The following is an 18,348-nucleotide window of genomic DNA, read 5'->3' as shown; positions in this document are numbered from 1 at the left end:
GGAGACTGACTCATTTAAAAAAAGTTCATGGCTAACCAGGATTTTGAGGCCTCCGAAATCGACCCGGGGTTTTTCGTCACCCCCGCCATGGTCAACCAAAATGGGAAGGGAGCCCTTTTTAATAACAGACACATGTTCACGAGACACGCGCTTATGTCACGGTTTTCTCTATTTGATTTGTAAAAAATTGACCTATCACTCCTGCGTGAGTGAGAACTGCGAGTGCTAATTCTGTGATAAAACAATCAGTTTCTACCATTTTCTCGAATGTGATAAGAACACTTTTGACACTGTGCCAAGCCGCCAAAGCAAAAACTAGCAATGAACCTGTCAACCTGTGATTTAATTATTGTATATGACTGTTGTTGTACACCCGTGGTGTCTAATAAATATTTCATTCATAATTTATGTAGTCAAAAGTTTATTGCGTATATGTGGACACGTCTTGCATAAATTTGAACTATATTATATGTTCTAACATTGTTTAGACTCTCATCAAAATTGCAACAAAATGTGTATATCTCAAAGCCTCAAAGCAAATATTAATGTCTCGTAAATTAATGGAAAACTTTAAACTCGTTTTTCTTATCAGCTCCTAGGAATAAAACGAGTTAAAATATTCCCGTGAAAAGGGAGCCTCCAGGCTTATTCTGCATGATGACTCCGAAAATAGGTTAGAATTATCTTGGAATCTCGCTTAACTATTACAAAGAAACAATACGGTAAAAAAATCAATTTGTATACCTCATTGCTGCTAGAAACACTGTTGCACCTTCGTGGATTGGGCTGATTTCGATAATAGATAAGGGGAAAATACCATTTTTTTTTTATTTCAGTTAAATATCGCTCCCTATTTTTAAGCTAATCAGAAAATAGTCGGTCTGGATGAAAATACATCAGTCTTAAAACTCTGTCAAAATGCTCTAAAATTGATGATTCGCACTCATTTGATAGTCCGGACATCATAAAGCTCCCAGAAAATAAATAATCGATTGTCAGTTTTGCACAACCATATCAGTCGCACGAGAAAAGGAATAAGCTCCACTTTTCGTTCTGCTCGGACTTCGAAAATTTCCAGCATCAACAAAACATGCAGACTTTGATGAAAATTTGAAAAACGCTAATTATGAGCCAGCTTCGCTAGCTATTAAAATGGGTACTTATCGTTTAAGTTCTGCGTAGCTCGGACAAGACTGAATTCGGCGTCCCGCAATCAGCTGACAAAAAGGGTTCGGCAATCGGCTCTTGGGTATCCTAGAGATAAATAAATAAATAAAAATTTATCTTACACTTCTGCGACATCAACTGTTGAGAATATCTGCAACACAGCTAAACATTAGTGATTAGTGCCCTCCATAACCCATTATTGTTAGCTTACAGCTAGCAGAAATGGAGCGGCTTCTTTATTGGTCTCCGCCGAGCACTCGCTGACGCCGAGCTCACCCACTATGCACTAGTGCATTGCGCGGGCACAAATTTTCAACCCAAACCCGCACCGAACCCGCTTATTTCGTAACGCACCCAAACCACACCCATGTCTTTTTTCAAAATTTGAACCCGCCCCAAACCGCACTACGCCAACCTAGCGCCAACCCGCACCCGCAATCCGCCATATTGGATTTGCAAAATCAGGACCCGTACCCGCGGGTTTGGTGCGGGTTTTGCGGGTCAGTTTATCTTTAAAATGTGTAGTAATGAAATCAAGACCACGGAAAATTAAATTTCAGATTTTGCCAAATTTTACGTTAAATTAAACACGGCTTGAAGGCAAGTAGAGGGGTCACTTTGGTGCAGGCAGAGGGGTCACTTTTTGGTGTATAGGGGTCACTTTTTGGAGTATAGGGGTCATTTTTTGGTGCAGTGGGGTCATTTTTTAGTGCAGAGAAGTCATTTTTTTGGTGCATAGGGGTCACTTTTTTCAGCAAAATGACCCCTCCCTATGGAAAAAATGACCCCTTCCTATGGAAAAAATTGACCTCTCCCTATGGAAAAAAATGACCCCTCCCTATGGAAAAAAATGACCCCTCCCTAGGGAAAAAAATGACCCCTCCCTAGGGAAAAAAATTACCCCTCCCTATGGAAAAAATGACCCTTCCCTATGGAAAAAAATGACCCCTCCCTATGGAAAAAATTGACCCCTCCCTAGGGAAAAAATTGACCCCTCCCTATGGAAAAAAATGACCCCTCCCTTTGGAAAAAAGTGCCCCCTCCCTATGGAAAAAAATGACCCCTCCCTATGGTAAAAATGACCCCTCCCTATGGAAAAAATTGACCTCTCCCTATGGAAAAAAATGACCCCTCCCTAGGGAAAAAATGACCCCTCCCTAGGGAAAAAAATGACCCCTCCCTAGGGAAAAAAAATGACCCCTCCCTATGGAAAAAATGACCCTTCCCTATGGAAAAAAATGACCCCTCCCTATGGAAAAAATTGACCCCTCCCTATGGAAAAAATGACCCTTCCCTATGGAAAAAAATGACCCCTCCCTATGGAAAAAATTGACCCCTCCCTAGGGAAAAAATTGACCCCTCCCTATGGAAAAAAATGACCCCTCCCTTTGGAAAAAAGTGCCCCCTCCCTATGGAAAAAAATGACCCCTCCCTATGGTAAAAATGACCCCTCCCTATGGAAAAAATTGACCTCTCCCTATGGAAAAAAATGACCCCTCCCTAGGGAAAAAATGACCCCTCCCTAGGGAAAAAAATGACCCCTCCCTAGGGAAAAAAAATGACCCCTCCCTATGGAAAAATGACCCTTCCCTATGGAAAAAAATGACCCCTCCCTATGGAAAAAATTGACCCCTCCCTAGGGAAAAAATTGACCCCTCCCTATGGAAAAAAATGACCCCTCCCTTTGGAAAAAAGTGCCCCCTCCCTATGGAAAAAAATGACCCCTCCCTATGGTAAAAATGACCCCTCCCTATGGAAAAAATTGACCTCTCCCTATGGAAAAAAATGACCCCTCCCTAGGGAAAAAATGACCCCTCCCTAGGGAAAAAAATGACCCCTCCCTAGGGAAAAAAATGACCCCTCCCAATGGAAAAAATGACCCTTCCCTATGGAAAAAAATGACCCCTCCCTATGGAAAAAATTGACCCCTCCCTAGGGAAAAAATTGACCCCTCCCTATGGAAAAAAATGACCCCTCCCTTTGGAAAAAAGTGCCCCCTCCCTATGGAAAAAAATGACCCCTCCCTATGGTAAAAATGACCCCTCCCTATGGAAAAAATTGACCTCTTCCTATGGAAAAAAATGACCCCTCCCTAGGGAAAAAATTGACCCCTCCCTAGGGAAAAAATTGACCCCTCCCTATGGAAAAAAATGTCATTTTTTGGTGCAGAGGGGTCATTTTTTTGTGTATTGGGGTCATTTTTTGGTACTAGCAGGAGGGGCCGTTTTTTTCTGTTTTTGGTGCTGGCAGGAGGGTCTGTTGTTGGTGCTATTAGAATTACAAAAAAGTTGCGGGTTTGCTGAGTCAACCCGCACTACGCCATATTGGATTTGCAAAATCTGGACCCGCACCCGCGGGTTTGGTGCGGGTTTTGCGGGTTCAACCTTCAAACCCGCGACCCGCGCAAAGCACTACTATGCACCTCTCTATTTAACACTGTATCTGCTACTGGGCCAAGCCATTCTCAAAAGCCTCTCCTCAATATTACTGATTATGCCTTGCTTATTATTATGTTATTATATTTGCTCTCTTTAATTATGCTTCTAACAATAAACTCACTCTCCTTAAACTGTGATGTGATCCACTGAACTATATTATTCAACTAGGCTGATTAATAATGCCAACAATCGGTCATAATTATTACCAACTCGGCTGCTCATGCACGGCAGCGAGTTGGAATAATCATGAGACTTTAGAAATATTAATTGCCTCACTGCTTGTGAGCAGTCCGAAATCCTTAGAATAAAATATCTGCGTCTTGCTGGCCTGGCAAGAACGCGCGACTAAATACTCTCAGCAACTTCTAAACTCAAATAAATAGTCCAGTTTCTCCAAAATTAGCAAAAACTATGAAAAGTGCAAATAACTGATTGACAAATTAATCTCCTCTGTATTAATTACGTTATTATTTTTGAATTCTCTGTATTTTATCAAATAGAAAAGTAGAAATTATACACCGCCGTTTAACTGCTGTCTAACAATGATTTATGATGTGGTTTTATTGGAACGTAAGTGACTCTAACAATTATAAAAAGGCTTTCAATCGCGATCATTGTCCATATTTACCGTTACGTTAACTATTAAAACGCAGACGAGACTTTGACAAAAATGCTTACTTATTATAAATTGTGGCTGGCTGGCGCGTACGCTAGATGTTGCTCGGCAGAGGTCGGAAAACCATCTCAGAGGAAGCCCAAATGCAGCCTCTCCAGTCACTCGGGGGAGGGTGCATTTGGCCGCCAGTTACACGCGTTAGCCAGTGGTTTTGGTTCAGACAAATCGTGCGCTGAGAGGGCGCGAAAATCACGTTAAAGTTAAACAATGCTCGTCTTACGCTTCCAAAATAAATGCCAATTCTGTAAAATATACGGTGCTCATGACTGTCGATATTAGCGCCTGGTCATGGCGCCTCCTCTGAGGTCAGTAACAGGCCAAAGAGTGTCACAACACAGTACGTGTCACGTGCCAGTCAGTGATTGGAAAACTACATTTTGGGGCGTGAAAGTTACTTTACGTTAATCAGTGCTCGCTTGAACGTTTGAGGCAAAATAAAGAAAGGCCAATTTGGTACATAAATTGGTGGTTCTTGGGTTGCGGCCTCGCGCCGAGCCTAGGGTCTGCAGGCACACATTGGGACAGCTCAGGCCGAGTAGGTTTACGGCATAACTGCAGATTAAATTATTGAAATTTGAGTTTTACAAAATGGAAAAATAGCACGTACTGAACACCATCTAACAATATATGACGCATGATAGTATCGCACCGACCACAATAATAACGATAATAACTGCAAGCCACAACCACCACCATGCTTTGCAGTGATCTGGAACGTCTTCGTCCCAAAATGCCATTCTGCACAACTATTGAGCCAATAATGCAGACAGCATATATAGAATGACAGTCCCAAAACGTAGTAAGATGAATAATGGTGTAATATCAGACGATTTTTTCAGTTTTATAACAATTGGTTGTCACACTATCTTAACTTATCTCAACTTATCTTAAAAAATGAAAAATATACTTTTTTAAACCAGCCCGTTGGCTCGCATTGTTAAGGCACTCTCAGGAGTGTCAAAGCAATGTGAGGTATTTGAGCAGTTCGGAGATCTAATATACTGGCTACCCAATGTCAGAGATGGCAAAAAGTGGTTAGTTTAGTGACTCGAAATGCTCAAATTGCTCAACGGGCTGGTTTGCACCTTTCCAGCACGCGTGATTTGGCTTCACGGGACGAATGTCTAGCGTTTCAATGCAGTCCTCGGTGCGGAGGCAAGTGGCCCTTGACTGGGCTGCGTCCCTGTGCGGCCTGGTGCACCCATTCAATCCGTTCGCGGTGTTATTGGCACTTGGAATTAAGCATTCGTGCCAGAGCAGTGCGCGCCCTTCCCGGTCCGAGAGGACAGGGATAAAAAGAGCAAAAAAGTCTATCACTAATTGGTATATAATTTCATTTGATTTGCCTAGAACAATCAAATAAATTGAAGGGAGAAATTTTATTTTATGAAAGTTTTCCTCTTGGATTAATCTAGAAATATTCCAGGAATATCTATTTTGGAATAATCTGTGGATTAATCCTTGAATAAAAAAGCGTAGACATTTCTTTTTCGCGGAATATTTTTTCTCGCAGAATATTCTTTGACAAAGTTGGATTAATCCTGGAATAATATGTTTTGACAATAAATTTCTGTGCGGGCGTTTTGTACTTAATTTAACTTATATCAATGGGTGTAAGTAAAAACGCAAGTTTTTGTAGATTTTTAAAACATTTATGTACTTCTGTTTTTATACAAATATCGGATACCTTTTAATAAGTGGAGGAGCCAAATATTTCTTCTAGGGGGGTTAATCTAATTTATTCTGTGTTTTTTGTGCGCCAGTGGCTGGTATGATTTTTTGAAATATTTAGGACCAAAATACACTCCCACCATGTCTTTTATGGAATATCTTCTCAATGTCAGGTTCCGGAAAAAAATTGCGCAGTGGTACCATGCTTGATTGGCAAGCAAAATTTCTATACAACGTGGCTTTTTTATTGGGGGAGGAAAACGCTAAGGAAGTTGGTGTACAAAACCTCCCCAGAGTAGAAAGTGAGGCTTATTTTAAATCTGAATTTGCTCTTGAATTATTATTTTTTGTCTTGAAGTGATAAAAATTTCATTTTAGAAATTAGAATACCGCTTTATTCTAATGAAAAGAAATTATATAAGATTATTATGTAACGGTTCTCAATGGCGCCAGAGTTTTAAGGGCGGATATCGACTTCAGCCCACTTTTCGACCCAGTCAAGGTATTCTGTGAGTCTGACGTAGCCGTCAGGACGAAGCGTCTCACAGCCTACTGAAGGACTAAAGCTGGAGATTCCAACTTGGGTCTTCACTCCGTCAGATTCGGTGATGGTGAGGGGGCTGCCAGAGTCTCCCTGCGTTGCCAAAATTGGAAAATAAAAATTAATAAGGAGCAAAAACCAAAACGAAAAACGGTTACCATGCAAACGCCAGATCCGTCAGGGCTGTTCGCGCAAAGCATCGTGGCAGTAATTAGTTCATAATATCTTCTGCAATCGTCATTTTTCATGATGGTCATGACATCAGTGTACCTAAGCACAGTGTTCATAATGGTGTCATCTAAACAGAAAAGTGGAGAGTTAAAATTTGTCATATCCTGAAAGGATTTTTGTTACTATCTGAGGTTTCTCCCCATCCAGCGATGGTAGCTTTGTGTCCTGCGAAGGTCATTTCGGCCTGGGAGCGAGACGGAAGGCGGAGGGTGGCAATGCCCTCGCCACGAACCTCGGCGTCCAGGTGAATTATGCAGAGATCGTTTTCAATAGTTACGGGGTTGTAATTCTCGTGTATCGTGTACTTGGAGCCCCTGACTCTCTGTCTGTTGGGTTCGACAATTGCAAAGTTGATAGTGGCAAGAAAGGCAACGAAATATGACGCTCTGGAATTATTAAAAGTTTGTCTAAAGTCCTATTTTGGTGGCCATGTCTCACACACCCGTTGCAACAATGAGCTGCAGTCAGCACTTTATCTTCCTTAATGAGGGATCCACCACAGATTTTATTATTTTCGCCGACGTTTTGATTCCAAACCAGAACCTGGAAGGGAAGGAGTCCAAGGTGTGCGACACGTCCACGGAAGATGTGTTGAGAATTAGCTACAATATATTATTACATTCTTCTAATTGTGAATGTAAAATCAATTATGTATAACAAACCATGAGAATCCCTGATTGCGCTTTTGTACGATTGCACCTTCTTGTGCCAGTCATCAACGGCCTGGAAAAAAAATTTGGTCATAGTTTTGTTTAAACTTCAATCGTGGACTGGCTCAATAATTTTGTCCAAACCCCTAATTATAATTCACATACCTGAGCCGCGAGGACAAGGGCGAGGGTCAACGCAATTACTGTCTTCATGACGGCGTTGGAGTGATTTAACGACTAAACCTGCCGTTCAGGCAATATTTATATTGGTGCATCTCATTTTATCGCAATTTTACTTGTCAAAACCATCACGTAGTTTTTTCTTGCGCACGAACGGGGTAGATAGGATGAAGAAATACAAAAACAATGTTTAATTCTGGACATCTACTCAAAGCTAAAATTATCTTATTTATCTCGCTCATGAGGAATTTTGTTTGTGTATATTTCTGATTGTGTAATTTTGTGCTATTGTCAGTATTTATTGATTAATTCGAACAGCGCTTCCGATGGTCTGCCAGATGGCTCCTCAGGTCCTCGGACCTTTCGTCCTTCGGTTGCTTTCCGTCGAGACGATATCTCGCCTTTGTGCTTGGCGTTCCTGCTTCGTCATGAATCGTGTTGAAAAATTCCGAAAAAGAGTTGATAACGACAATGTGCCAAAGTGGTCGGCGCCGGCGCTGGAAAAATCGCGAAAAGTGGCTTCGAATAAATCGTTGTGTGGGTTTGCGGACAAAAATTTGGTTCTTAATAAATCGCGAAAACCGAAAATGGTCGTTGAGGTGCCTCGCGGCGCCGCACGGCACTCGTGTGCGCGTTGAAACTCTTCGCGAGTGCAAAATTTGCAATTAAAAAAGCAACGACACCGCGAAAACCACTTAAAAACAATCCTCATACGTCGTGCAACCTGAGGAAGGTCGGTGGCGGGCAAGTATGAAAAATCGTGGCTGAGTATCGTCGAATGAAACTGTAGAAAAAGTATTAAAATTGTACTGCGGACAGGATCTCTAGGTCACGGTACCCTGAAAAAGGACATTTGTGTTTGCTAGATAAAATTTGGAGAAAATAGCCTGTCGAATGAGGTCGTCGTCGTCGACGATCAGACAAACGGGTGAATTTAAAAAAAAATTACCGCATTGCCGGGCGCCTGCAGCGCATAATACGCGCAAGTGCAAATTCGAAAAATCCGCATTAAATTAATTTTAACAAAGCCAAATAAATGAAAATCAAGACATGAGTTTGTTTCAACCCCCCTGGTGTTTATCAATCGCCAGAATGAAAAAAATAATCCCAGGGGGTCGGCGGCGCCCATGCGCCTATTTAAGTTGTTCGTCCACTGCTGAAAATGAGAGTGCTAAAATCAATTTATTTTTTTAGAAAAAATCCTATGGGCCGGAAAAATCTCAAACTCAGTTTCACGTCAATTTTCGTCAGTTAGAAGAGGATAGGGTAGTAATCGTGGCCGAATTCCTCATATAACTAATTAAATCCAAAATTAATAGTTCCCGTGTAATTCTTACGGGAGTTTAGATTTTCTCAGTTTTTTACCCTTCGACCCTGATTATATCTGGCACTAATAATGTTAAAAATTCACCTGCTGATTAATTGAAGAGGTTTTTAGTTACATTTTAACTCTAGAGGAGAAATATTGAGTTTTAATTTTTTATCCAGGGTTATAGCCATGTTATACAAATTTTTGTTCCTAACTGGTTATAAGAATCAACAGGAAATTTTGCGGTTAAAAAATATACTTTGATAACTGAAGAAGTTGCGATTTTATTTAAATTACAAATCCATGTTGATTGCAATAAAAGTATTAAAATGTAAGGCAATTATTTCTTGAGTTATAATCACGAGACGAGTTTGAGATCAACACCAGAAAGGCTGATGAATTGAATTGAGTCCAGCAACACAACAGCGAAGACAATCGGTGCTTCTTTTCCATCCTCTGCCAGATTCAACTCGGCCTCGCTTGGCACTTCGTCGTGCTGACTGTTAAAATCGATCATCACTTATTCGGATCAAGATTTTTTTACAATGGCTACCTTAGAATAGCGATGTGGCAAACTGGAGTTGGAGGAGCCGACTTTCTGAAGTGAGCTGAAGGCATGTAGACGTCGTATTTTAGCTCCAGTTTTCTGCTCCTGTCTGCTGCAGCTGGACTGGCACTGCGGAATATCTGTAGTTTGCTCAGCACCGTTTCTAAAAAAATAAATTGCTTTAGGAATTTTGCAACCATCGTAGCATTATAAGTGTCACTTTCAATTTGGAACAGGGTTTTTCCTAAAACTGTCTATAAATTAGAGAGAGTTCCTGATTTTTCCTGTCAAGAAAATATTTACCAGGACCAGGAATTTTATTAAAAAAAATTAAATCTAATTTATATCAGATTAACCCATCTGAAGATAGCATTATACATCCATTTTAATACTGTTTTACAGCGTTTTCTTTAATGAGAATAAATTTGTAGCCCAAACAATCAAAATATTCCTGAAAAAATCTTATTTCAAATACAACCCTAGCAGAAGTTACCATTTATAAATTGCTAAAACCATTTTGTAATATGGAATTAAATTTAAATTTTTATTTTAACAAAAACCAAATCAGGAAAAAACAGGAATATAGCTGACGGAACAGGACAAGACAAGAAATTGAAATTTTTGGAACAGGACGGGACAGAAACAGAAAAACCGCTCAATTAAAACTGCTCCATTTTTGAAAATTACTCCAGTAAAAATATAAAAGATTATTTATTGCCATGCAAAATACTGCGATTTCTTTAAAATTGCTAATTGGGAAATTCCCGATGGTGACAAATGGCACCACATTTCATTATTTTTACTCCTTTCTCTGTGATTCAAGATTAAATTATATCCTCCTACTTTGTATTCTTGATTTAAATGATTTCATTTGACGTGTGCTGAAAAACATTTAAGACTGACCTATCAGCATTGAATTTTTTATCTCTGGATGTTTATTCAAAGAAAAAGACAGAAACTTAGAGGGGAACAAAACTTTTCAAAGCTGTCCACAATATGCAAATGACTCAATGATAGGTTGTTGAAAAATATAATAGGAGTTGATTTTCAAGCGTGACTATTACTGCTTTTTGAAAATTTCTATTTAGTTTCGCAGTTCAAGACTCTCCCTCCACTTACTGTAGCTTTTGCAGTGGTCTGGTTGGAGGAGGCCGCACTCGTTCAATCTCTCCTCGTCCGGCTCCAAAGTTATGGTCTCTACGGCGCCCTTCTTGGCCTTCAGCTCAGTCCAGTTCTTAAACCTGGGTCTCTGCTGGCCACGGCCTCCGCTCGGCGCACTCGCTCTCTCGTAGTGAGGGATTTCGTCTCTGGGCTGCTTCCGCTGGCGTCGACGGTTGTTGTTGTTGTGCCTCCCCCGTGGCTGGTGGTGTTGTTGCGGCCACCGCGGCCGGGGGTGCCAGTGCCGCGGCCCCTGCTGGTGCATTAACGCCTGACTCTGCACTTGCAACTCAAACCTGAGAGGAAAAGAGATTTCAATTAAAATAGTGCAACATAATACTTAAAATATTTCTAGATAGGATGAGACTGGTCTATTTCTTTGTTTGGGTTAGTTATATTTTATTCCTGTTGCTTAAAATAATTTAAAAGTGCAGTTTTGTGGAAATTTAGATTACAAATTATTGTTGAGAAGACATAATATCAAGTAATTTAAAAATTTGAGATATCTTAAAATATATCCCCTCTGAATTTTAAACAAAAAATGTCGTATTTTTTAGGTTTCTAATCTGAGAGCTTTCCATTCCAGTTAAAGTGGTAGAGTTAAAACTATTTTTGATAAAAATCTGTGGCCTCTTAATTGTTTTGTCAAATTGTTTCTTCATTATTGGCAGTAAAATGGTAAGAAAAAGAAAAACATAAGAATAAATTAATTCTTGTGATAAACCAAAAACACTAAATTAACTATTAATTACTGAAATATTTAAGAAATATTATTTTTTTTTAAACTTGCCAGCAGAATATTTTTTTAATTTAAGAAAATGCTTCAAAATTTCCAAACCAATTCATTCAGCCTCTCCATACGGACAAACATTACTTAAAAAATTCCACAATATTAAATTAAAACCTCTGTCTTGCCTTTGAGCATGGAAATAGCTTCCTCTAAATTGTGTCTGTTGCAAGCTAAACGTGAGTTGTTGCTGAGGCTGTCTGGGGTGGAAGATCTGCGAGTTGAGTGGCGGTGGTCCCAGTCTGCCAAGTAAAGATGGCATCTGTTGGGGATCGCCGCCAAAACGCAGCAGGTACTCTTGCCTTGAAGGATTTATGTTGGGCGGCAGCAGGTGAGCAGGGGCCACACGCACCACCCACTGCTTTTGGTTGAGGATGTTGGGCACATACCGCTCGAAAGCCTTGCACCTGATGAATAAAAAGGGTTATTATATGACTGAAAAATTGGAATTATCAGAAAATGAGGCTCTTTAATAATTTATTCGTTAGGAAAAACTCCTAAAAATTAAACAACCACAATTTAACTCACAAAATCAATTATTTAACTGATTACATCATTGCAGATGTGCCCTGACTAAAATGGGACCTTTAAAACGAACCTGCCGGACTCGTCCTCAGCGTCCAGGTCTATGACTTCAACCTTCGGAGCCTCTGCTTTGGCTGGGATCAGCGGTGGCGGTTCTGGTGTCTGTCTGCAGCGCGGAAGGACAACCCACCCTAACCGCTGCAGCTTTGAATACACCTGGTAGTGAGACAGATGCAGACTAGAGCTCAGGATCAGGTTGTGAGCCTGCTGAACACTCAAAGACACCCCACCGAATTGCAGCTCCAATGTGTTCTATAAATTCATAAATTGATTAAAATCCTGTTTAAAAAATAAATTTAAAAATCACTGTTTCCATGAGGAACAGGGCCTCTTCAGGCCTCAGCCAGAGCAGTTTGCCCAGCTCAACGCCAAAGGTGGTCCAGCATCTTCCCTGCTTCCGTGTGACCATCGCCAGACCCTTTGCCGGCACCCATTCCGCCACAGACCGAAGACTCCTGCACGAAAAATCCTTTAAATTCACGCTTTAAATTAATTTCTGTTGGCTTAGCCCACTTCTTTTCAATTCTCTGGGCGCTGAGCAAGGTGACCAAGTCGCTTCTGCATCTTTCTACCTCGTTTTCCTCCGACCATGTACCTGAAGGAGTGTTTAGCTTTTGTCCTCGCTTAAGCGGGTCTGTCTGGCCTTGGTTTTTCTGCATGCCAGCAGACAATTCCTTTGCTCTGTGGAGAAAATAAGAATTTTAAAAATAGGCTCAGCAGGTTCGTGGAAAGACTCACGAGAGCATGTTTTGATTTTTGTAATCAAAACAAAGAGACGACAGGTATCTAGTTGATCACATGTCACGCGGTCGAAAATTAATTTTCGGGAAGTATAGCTGCCAAACAGTTACGAAGACAAGGGAAAGCTTGAAGAAATGCGCGAAAAATTAGTATTTTTGTACTATTCATGAAGGCGACGGCATAAACTTTAACAAGAAACAAAATATTAGCACTAGGGGAGTTGATTAGGGAGTTGAAAATCTTTAGATAAATAATGCATTTGAAAATTCATTCTTAAGTCTTTAAAAAGTTTAATTATATTTTGTTTTCGTAATTTCTTGTAAATTTTAGCCTAACCCGGTAAAAAATAATTAAAAAGCAATTTAATTTCATGCTCGTCCTTAACTCCTATTCTCACACTACACCTGGTAAAAAGAAACCTGCCCATACAAGTTTGTTTACAATGGTTGCGCTTGACGACGTGCGCACACTCCGAAAGAGATGCGACAGTCGGTCTTAAAGTGGCGCCAAATTCAAATCTCAGAATTCCCTCTCACGTGAAATCAAACATTTGGCGCGTTTCGGAGGGATTCGAGCGTGTCCGGGCCTGTTTGCTTGGTTCCCTACCGTAAATCACGAGGAGTATTTTGTTGGTAACCTAAGCGTCGGACGAGCACCTTCAACAACCCTCAATCTCAGTTTTGGCCTGCTCGAAGGACCATCACCCTCCGGCAGACGAACGACTCAGGGACAAGTGAGCAAGATGCCCAACATCAAGATCTTCAGCGGCTCGTCGCACCCTGAGCTGGCGCAGGCCATCGTCGACCGGCTCGGCATGAATCTCGGCAAAGTGGTTACAAAAAAGTTCAGCAACCTGGAATCGTGCGTCGAGATCGGGGAATCGGTCCGCGGCGAGGACGTGTACATCATCCAGAGCGGCTGCGGGGAGGTCAACGACAACCTGATGGAGCTGCTCATCATGATTAACGCGTGCAAAATCGCGTCTGCCTCCAGGGTGACCGCAGTCATCCCCTGCTTTCCGTACGCCAGACAGGATAAAAAGGTATTCATCTCATTTAACGCCTACGCTTTTTCAACACATGCACGAAAACATTAAATTTTATCACAGGCTCGGAATGCTGGGACAGATATTAAAACATTATTACATACTCTTCATGAGAAATCTGTTCAGTTTAAAATAAATAATGTGCCTTTTAGGATGTTGTTTTCAAATTTATTTTATCGGAAAATTTAATTATGTTCACTTTGCTTTTGTTTTGACGCAAGCATTGGAAATAATAATTGTTTATTTAGTCTTGAATTATTCTCCCCGACACCTGCATGGAATTTTAACAGGCTGTTAATTTGTAAACATTTCCTGAGCAATCATACGAATAATCGAATTTGTACTTAATTTAGAAAATAATTATTTTCATGTCGAAAGTTTTATTACTTAAAAAAAACCGAGAGGATGAGAACATTTATTTTCAACACGTGTTAGAAGTTTGTTCAGACAAGTCGATTAGGAAGGCTCCCTGGGGAGCCCAACAGGGGGAGGGTGGTTAGCCCTTCCGGTCCGAAGCTTGCTGTTAGAAAAGCAAAGTATACAACAGCAAAACCATAAAATGCGGAGCAAAACGTGAGAATGCAACTGCATTGGGAATTGGGAAATGAGAAATGAGGAGAGAAGAATGATGAATGGAGGGGTGTAACAAATACCATAGAGTATAGGGCTGGAATTTTGACAGCAATTGTCGAGAGACTCAAAGAAATTCCACGGCATTCTCACGGTCCTATTGAATAACATATTATCAACCTCGTTGCCAACTGTTTTTTACTACAAAATTATTTTGAAATACTTTTGCATTTTATTCAAAGCCATACAAGCACAACCAATTATTTAGCAGCAAAAAATAAAGCAACAAGGAAGCCATAATTATATTTCTGGAAAAGTAAAAGAGTCGCTTTTCTATCATTTAATTCATTGTTGATGCCTGCCCACAGATAAATCCTAATTTTAAATTCCGAGAGATATTGATTCAGTTTATAGTTCTTGAAGCGACCACTCCGAACGTGGTGAACTTCTAATTTTAATTAATTTAAATAATAGATGATAGGTAAAATTATACATGAAAATGTTAAAATCTGTTTTTGATGCCTCATTTTCAAAGAAAAATTATTTTTTATTATTTTTCTATCTCCTAATTGACCAGTTGCATAAACCCTTAGTTATTGAAGCTGCCAACAGATGACGCAACCACAGACTTTCTTAAAAATTTTGTTTTAAGCGGTTTTAAGGCATTTCCGCTGCGATTTCAGACTCAATCTAGCTATTTTGCTTTTTTTAATTAATTTGTTTTTTTTGACGTGCTGAAAACCAAAATCGATTCAGCCATTCGCCGTAGAAACGCTGGAAAAGATTTTTTTATTTCAAAAAATAGTTTTTCACGATTCTACGGCGATTGGCTGAACCGATTTTGGTTTATAGCATGTCAAAAAATAGCAAATTAATTGAAGAATGCACAGTAGCTAGATTGAGTCTGAAATCGCAGCGGAAGTGCTTTAAAATCGAAAGTCTACGGTGGTGCCATCTGTTGGCGGCTTCGAACACTTAGGGTTTATGCAACTGGTGAATTGACAGCTGGTTACAAATCTCTCCATTCCCACGTGATATTTTTTGTTATTTCCTTTCCATGTGGGAATTTATGGGGTTAAATTGGCCAGCAAAAATATATTTTAGTGGTTTCAAATGAGGAATCACCACAAAAATATAATTATCAGGGATATTTTCCTATATCACGACTATAGTTAGTTAAAAAAAAGTACGTCTAAAAAGCCGCCTTTTGCATGTGATCGTTAGAAAACCCCCATTTTTTATGCACTTTTTTCGGAGTTACGGGTTCAGACTATTTTAGGATGATTTCATGGTTGCTTTTGTTTAATAGGCTTTAAATAATTAATTCGTGCTCATTTGATCGGTCCATGACGGTCTGTTGGAAGCTTGGAGAAAAATGTGAACGCTTAAAATTCCTAAATTTCAGACATTTCATTAAGACTATTTATTTTATTTTTACTTTGAATAAACTTTTGCTTGACTAAATTTCCCAAGTTCAGGAATGGAACAGAAAGAAATTTGCCAGTTAAAAATTATTTCAGTAAAAAAACCGAATTTTTATACAGGAGAAAACAAAATACTCTGTGTTTGTGTTGTCGCTTGATCACAAGCAAAAAGAACGACACACGCGAATTAAATAGATGATCCCTTCGTTACAGGACAAGAGCCGGGCGCCGATCTCGGCCAAGCTGATCGCCAACATGCTGAGCGTGTCCGGGGCCGACCACATCATCACGATGGACCTGCACGCCAGCCAGATCCAAGGCTTCTTCGACATCCCGGTGGACAATTTGTTCGCCGAGCCGGCCGAGGTCAAGTGGATCAAGGAGAACATCCCCGAGTGGCGCAACTCGATCATCGTGTCTCCGGACGCGGGCGGCGCCAAACGCGTCACCGCCATCGCCGACCGGCTCAACGTCGAGTTCGCTCTCATCCACAAGGAGCGCAAGAAGGCCAACGAGGTCGCCTCCATGGTGCTGGTCGGCGACGTGCGCGACAAGATCGCCATCTTGGTCGACGACATGGCCGACACGTGCGGCACCATCGTCCTCGCCGCCGAGAAGCTGATGGACGCCGGCGCACTCAAGGTCTTCGCCATCCTCACGCACGGCATCTTCTCCGGCCCGGCCATCTCGCGCATCGAGGCTGCCTGCTTCGATGCTGTCGCCGTCACTAATACCATTCCTCAGGTACGGTATTAAATCAATAAATTTTAAAAAAGGCTCAAGTATCCTGGTCGTTTTGACTCGTTTTAAGTAAAATCGACCGATTTCTTCCTCACACACAATGAAAATGTGTGAAAATTAAATTTTTCCGGCTTTTCGGGATGATTTTGGAATTTTTAAAACCTAAGAATTTCTTAAAGAGGAATGATAGTGAATTTCCCTGCAAAATCCTTTAGCACAGATACAGATTAGGTCCTAGGGATGATGTAAAGTTCAAAATATACATAAGTAGCGCTGTAAATTTTTGAGAAAATCGGCTTCAAAGTTAGTGTTGTTTTAAATGGAGAATTCTCAAAGGAATTTTTGTGCTTGCGGTTTTTGCTGAATTTGCAGATTTTCCCCAAAGAAAGAATTGCACTGTCAGATAGAATTTGACGAGAGGATTCCAAATCATGTGAGAATGCATGGTCAAACGCTGTCAATTTCGGAGAAAACTGGCAAAAACGCGTCCAGCGCTGCTAGCCAACAGAGGGGGGCGTGTCACACACTTCCCCCTTTGTTAAAAAACGCGGCTAGCGCGCTAGTTAATTTAACTTAATTATCATAATTAACTTAATCAGCTTTCTGAATATAGCCAGTTTTCGACGCTACTATGAACTGGTGAATTTTAATGAGGCCTAAAAGAGACCCCTTTCGAAAATTTGCAATTTATTAAAAAATGAAAAATGGTTTTCAAGAGTCAAAAGCACTATTTTTTGTCACAATTAAATTTTCATAATTTTATCACCCCGGTAACAATTAATTTCCTTTAATCAAAATATGGGGCGTAACCGTTAAAATTCGTAAAATTGGATTTTGGGACACTTTGGTCACAAGTATATCAAAAGAATTAGTTGGTTAGGGTTAACTTTTCATTTTACATCATTTTTTAAAGTAACAAAATTACTATCATTCCACTTTAAGGTCAAGGTCGAAGTTCTGTAGGGGTCAAATTATCCTGTTATTATTTCCTTTATCGTCATATCTTTGTTTTTGTTCAAACGTGCCTTGAGAATACTTTTGAGGGGCATCCCTTATTTTAAAAATGGTTTTATTCTTTAATAAGTTCCTGATTTTAATACAGAATACACCCCGTGACGCTCTTTTACCTTACTTTGTCTATATTTAATATTGGTGTGACTTTTGTCAATGATCCGTAGCATCCAATGACCCGTACAGTTTAATCTAAATTCGGTCCAGTCCTATTTGAATTAATGCAGCTTTGTACTCCTTTTCTAACGGTACTGATTTTATTTATTTTTTGTTCCCAGGAGAAGCACATGAAGGAGAGCAGTAAGATCCAAGTGATCGACGTCTCCATGATGTTCGCCGAGGCGGTCCGTCGTACTCACAATGGGGAATCCGTCTCGTATCTCTTCTCGAACGTGCCATACTAATAAAAACGAACTGAAAAAGCAGCTAGTACTCGCGCTGCGTGTATTTCCATTAAATTACGACTGCCAGAAACGACAGACGAGTGGGTGGTGGCATCAAATGTCGCTGGGAGATCTGCAGTCGTTTCAAATCAAAAAAGAGAAAATTAATGTTAAACTCACATATTATTATATTTAAAGAAAAAGAAAACTACTCGTTTAGTTTGTAATGGATTACTTTTAAATTTTTGTATTTTAAGTTGCAAGGACTTAATATTAAACCACTGTTGCCGGTGCTCAATTAGAAAATATACTAGACTCCTTTCCATTTTAATAATTTGTTCCTTTTACATGAATTCTGAATCGAAATTTTAACAAGAATGTTCTGCTTGGCCGTAAATTTTGAACTTTGTACAAGGGCAATAAATTTAATTGGTCAGGCGCCTGTATAATTACCTAAACACTGTTGTTTTATTGATTTTTAATACAAATTGAC

At 40.1% G+C, this 18,348-nt stretch overlaps 3 protein-coding genes across 5 annotated transcripts; 1 reads left to right on the top strand and 2 right to left on the bottom strand.

Annotated features, from left to right (window-relative positions):
• Positions 1-6,409: 6,409 nt before the first annotated feature.
• LOC135937452 (brachyurin-like) lies at positions 6,410-7,587 on the bottom strand. The gene is made up of 5 exons (XM_065480602.1): positions 7,540-7,587; positions 7,416-7,447; positions 6,848-7,050; positions 6,652-6,791; positions 6,410-6,586 (listed from the first exon to the last, which is right to left on the bottom strand). Exons 1-5 carry the CDS (start codon positions 7,585-7,587, stop codon positions 6,410-6,412), a joined length of 600 nt encoding a protein of 199 aa, XP_065336674.1.
• Positions 7,588-9,128: 1,541 nt separating this feature from the next.
• Tsen54 (tRNA splicing endonuclease subunit 54) lies at positions 9,129-12,863 on the bottom strand. Of its 2 annotated transcripts, XM_065480008.1 has the most exons (8): positions 12,679-12,863; positions 12,454-12,621; positions 12,248-12,395; positions 11,954-12,192; positions 11,484-11,762; positions 10,530-10,864; positions 9,417-9,573; positions 9,129-9,363 (listed from the first exon to the last, which is right to left on the bottom strand). In XM_065480008.1, exons 1-8 carry the CDS (start codon positions 12,684-12,686, stop codon positions 9,222-9,224), a joined length of 1,476 nt encoding a protein of 491 aa, XP_065336080.1. In that variant the 5' UTR covers positions 12,687-12,863; the 3' UTR covers positions 9,129-9,221. The 2 variants fall into 2 exon arrangements, with proteins under 2 accessions (XP_065336080.1, XP_065336081.1); XM_065480009.1 differs by lacking the exon at positions 12,679-12,863 and having other exon boundaries at positions 12,248-12,409; positions 12,454-12,584.
• Positions 12,864-13,275: 412 nt separating this feature from the next.
• On the top strand, positions 13,276-18,313 carry LOC135936373 (ribose-phosphate pyrophosphokinase 1-like). Of its 2 annotated transcripts, none has more exons than XM_065479165.1 (3): positions 13,276-13,723; positions 15,916-16,464; positions 17,751-18,313. In XM_065479165.1, exons 1-3 carry the CDS (start codon positions 13,424-13,426, stop codon positions 17,874-17,876), a joined length of 975 nt encoding a protein of 324 aa, XP_065335237.1. In that variant the 5' UTR covers positions 13,276-13,423; the 3' UTR covers positions 17,877-18,313. The 2 variants fall into 2 exon arrangements, with proteins under 2 accessions (XP_065335237.1, XP_065335238.1); XM_065479166.1 differs by having other exon boundaries at positions 13,277-13,723; positions 15,934-16,464.
• The last annotated feature ends 35 nt before the right edge of the window (positions 18,314-18,348 follow it).

This window comes from Cloeon dipterum, chromosome 2 (genome assembly GCF_949628265.1).
Source record: "Cloeon dipterum chromosome 2, ieCloDipt1.1, whole genome shotgun sequence".
NCBI classification, from domain to species: Eukaryota; Metazoa; Arthropoda; class Insecta; order Ephemeroptera; family Baetidae; genus Cloeon; species Cloeon dipterum.
The sequence above is the reverse complement of the archived record's forward strand: the minus strand, read 5'-3'. Positions and strand labels throughout refer to the sequence as shown.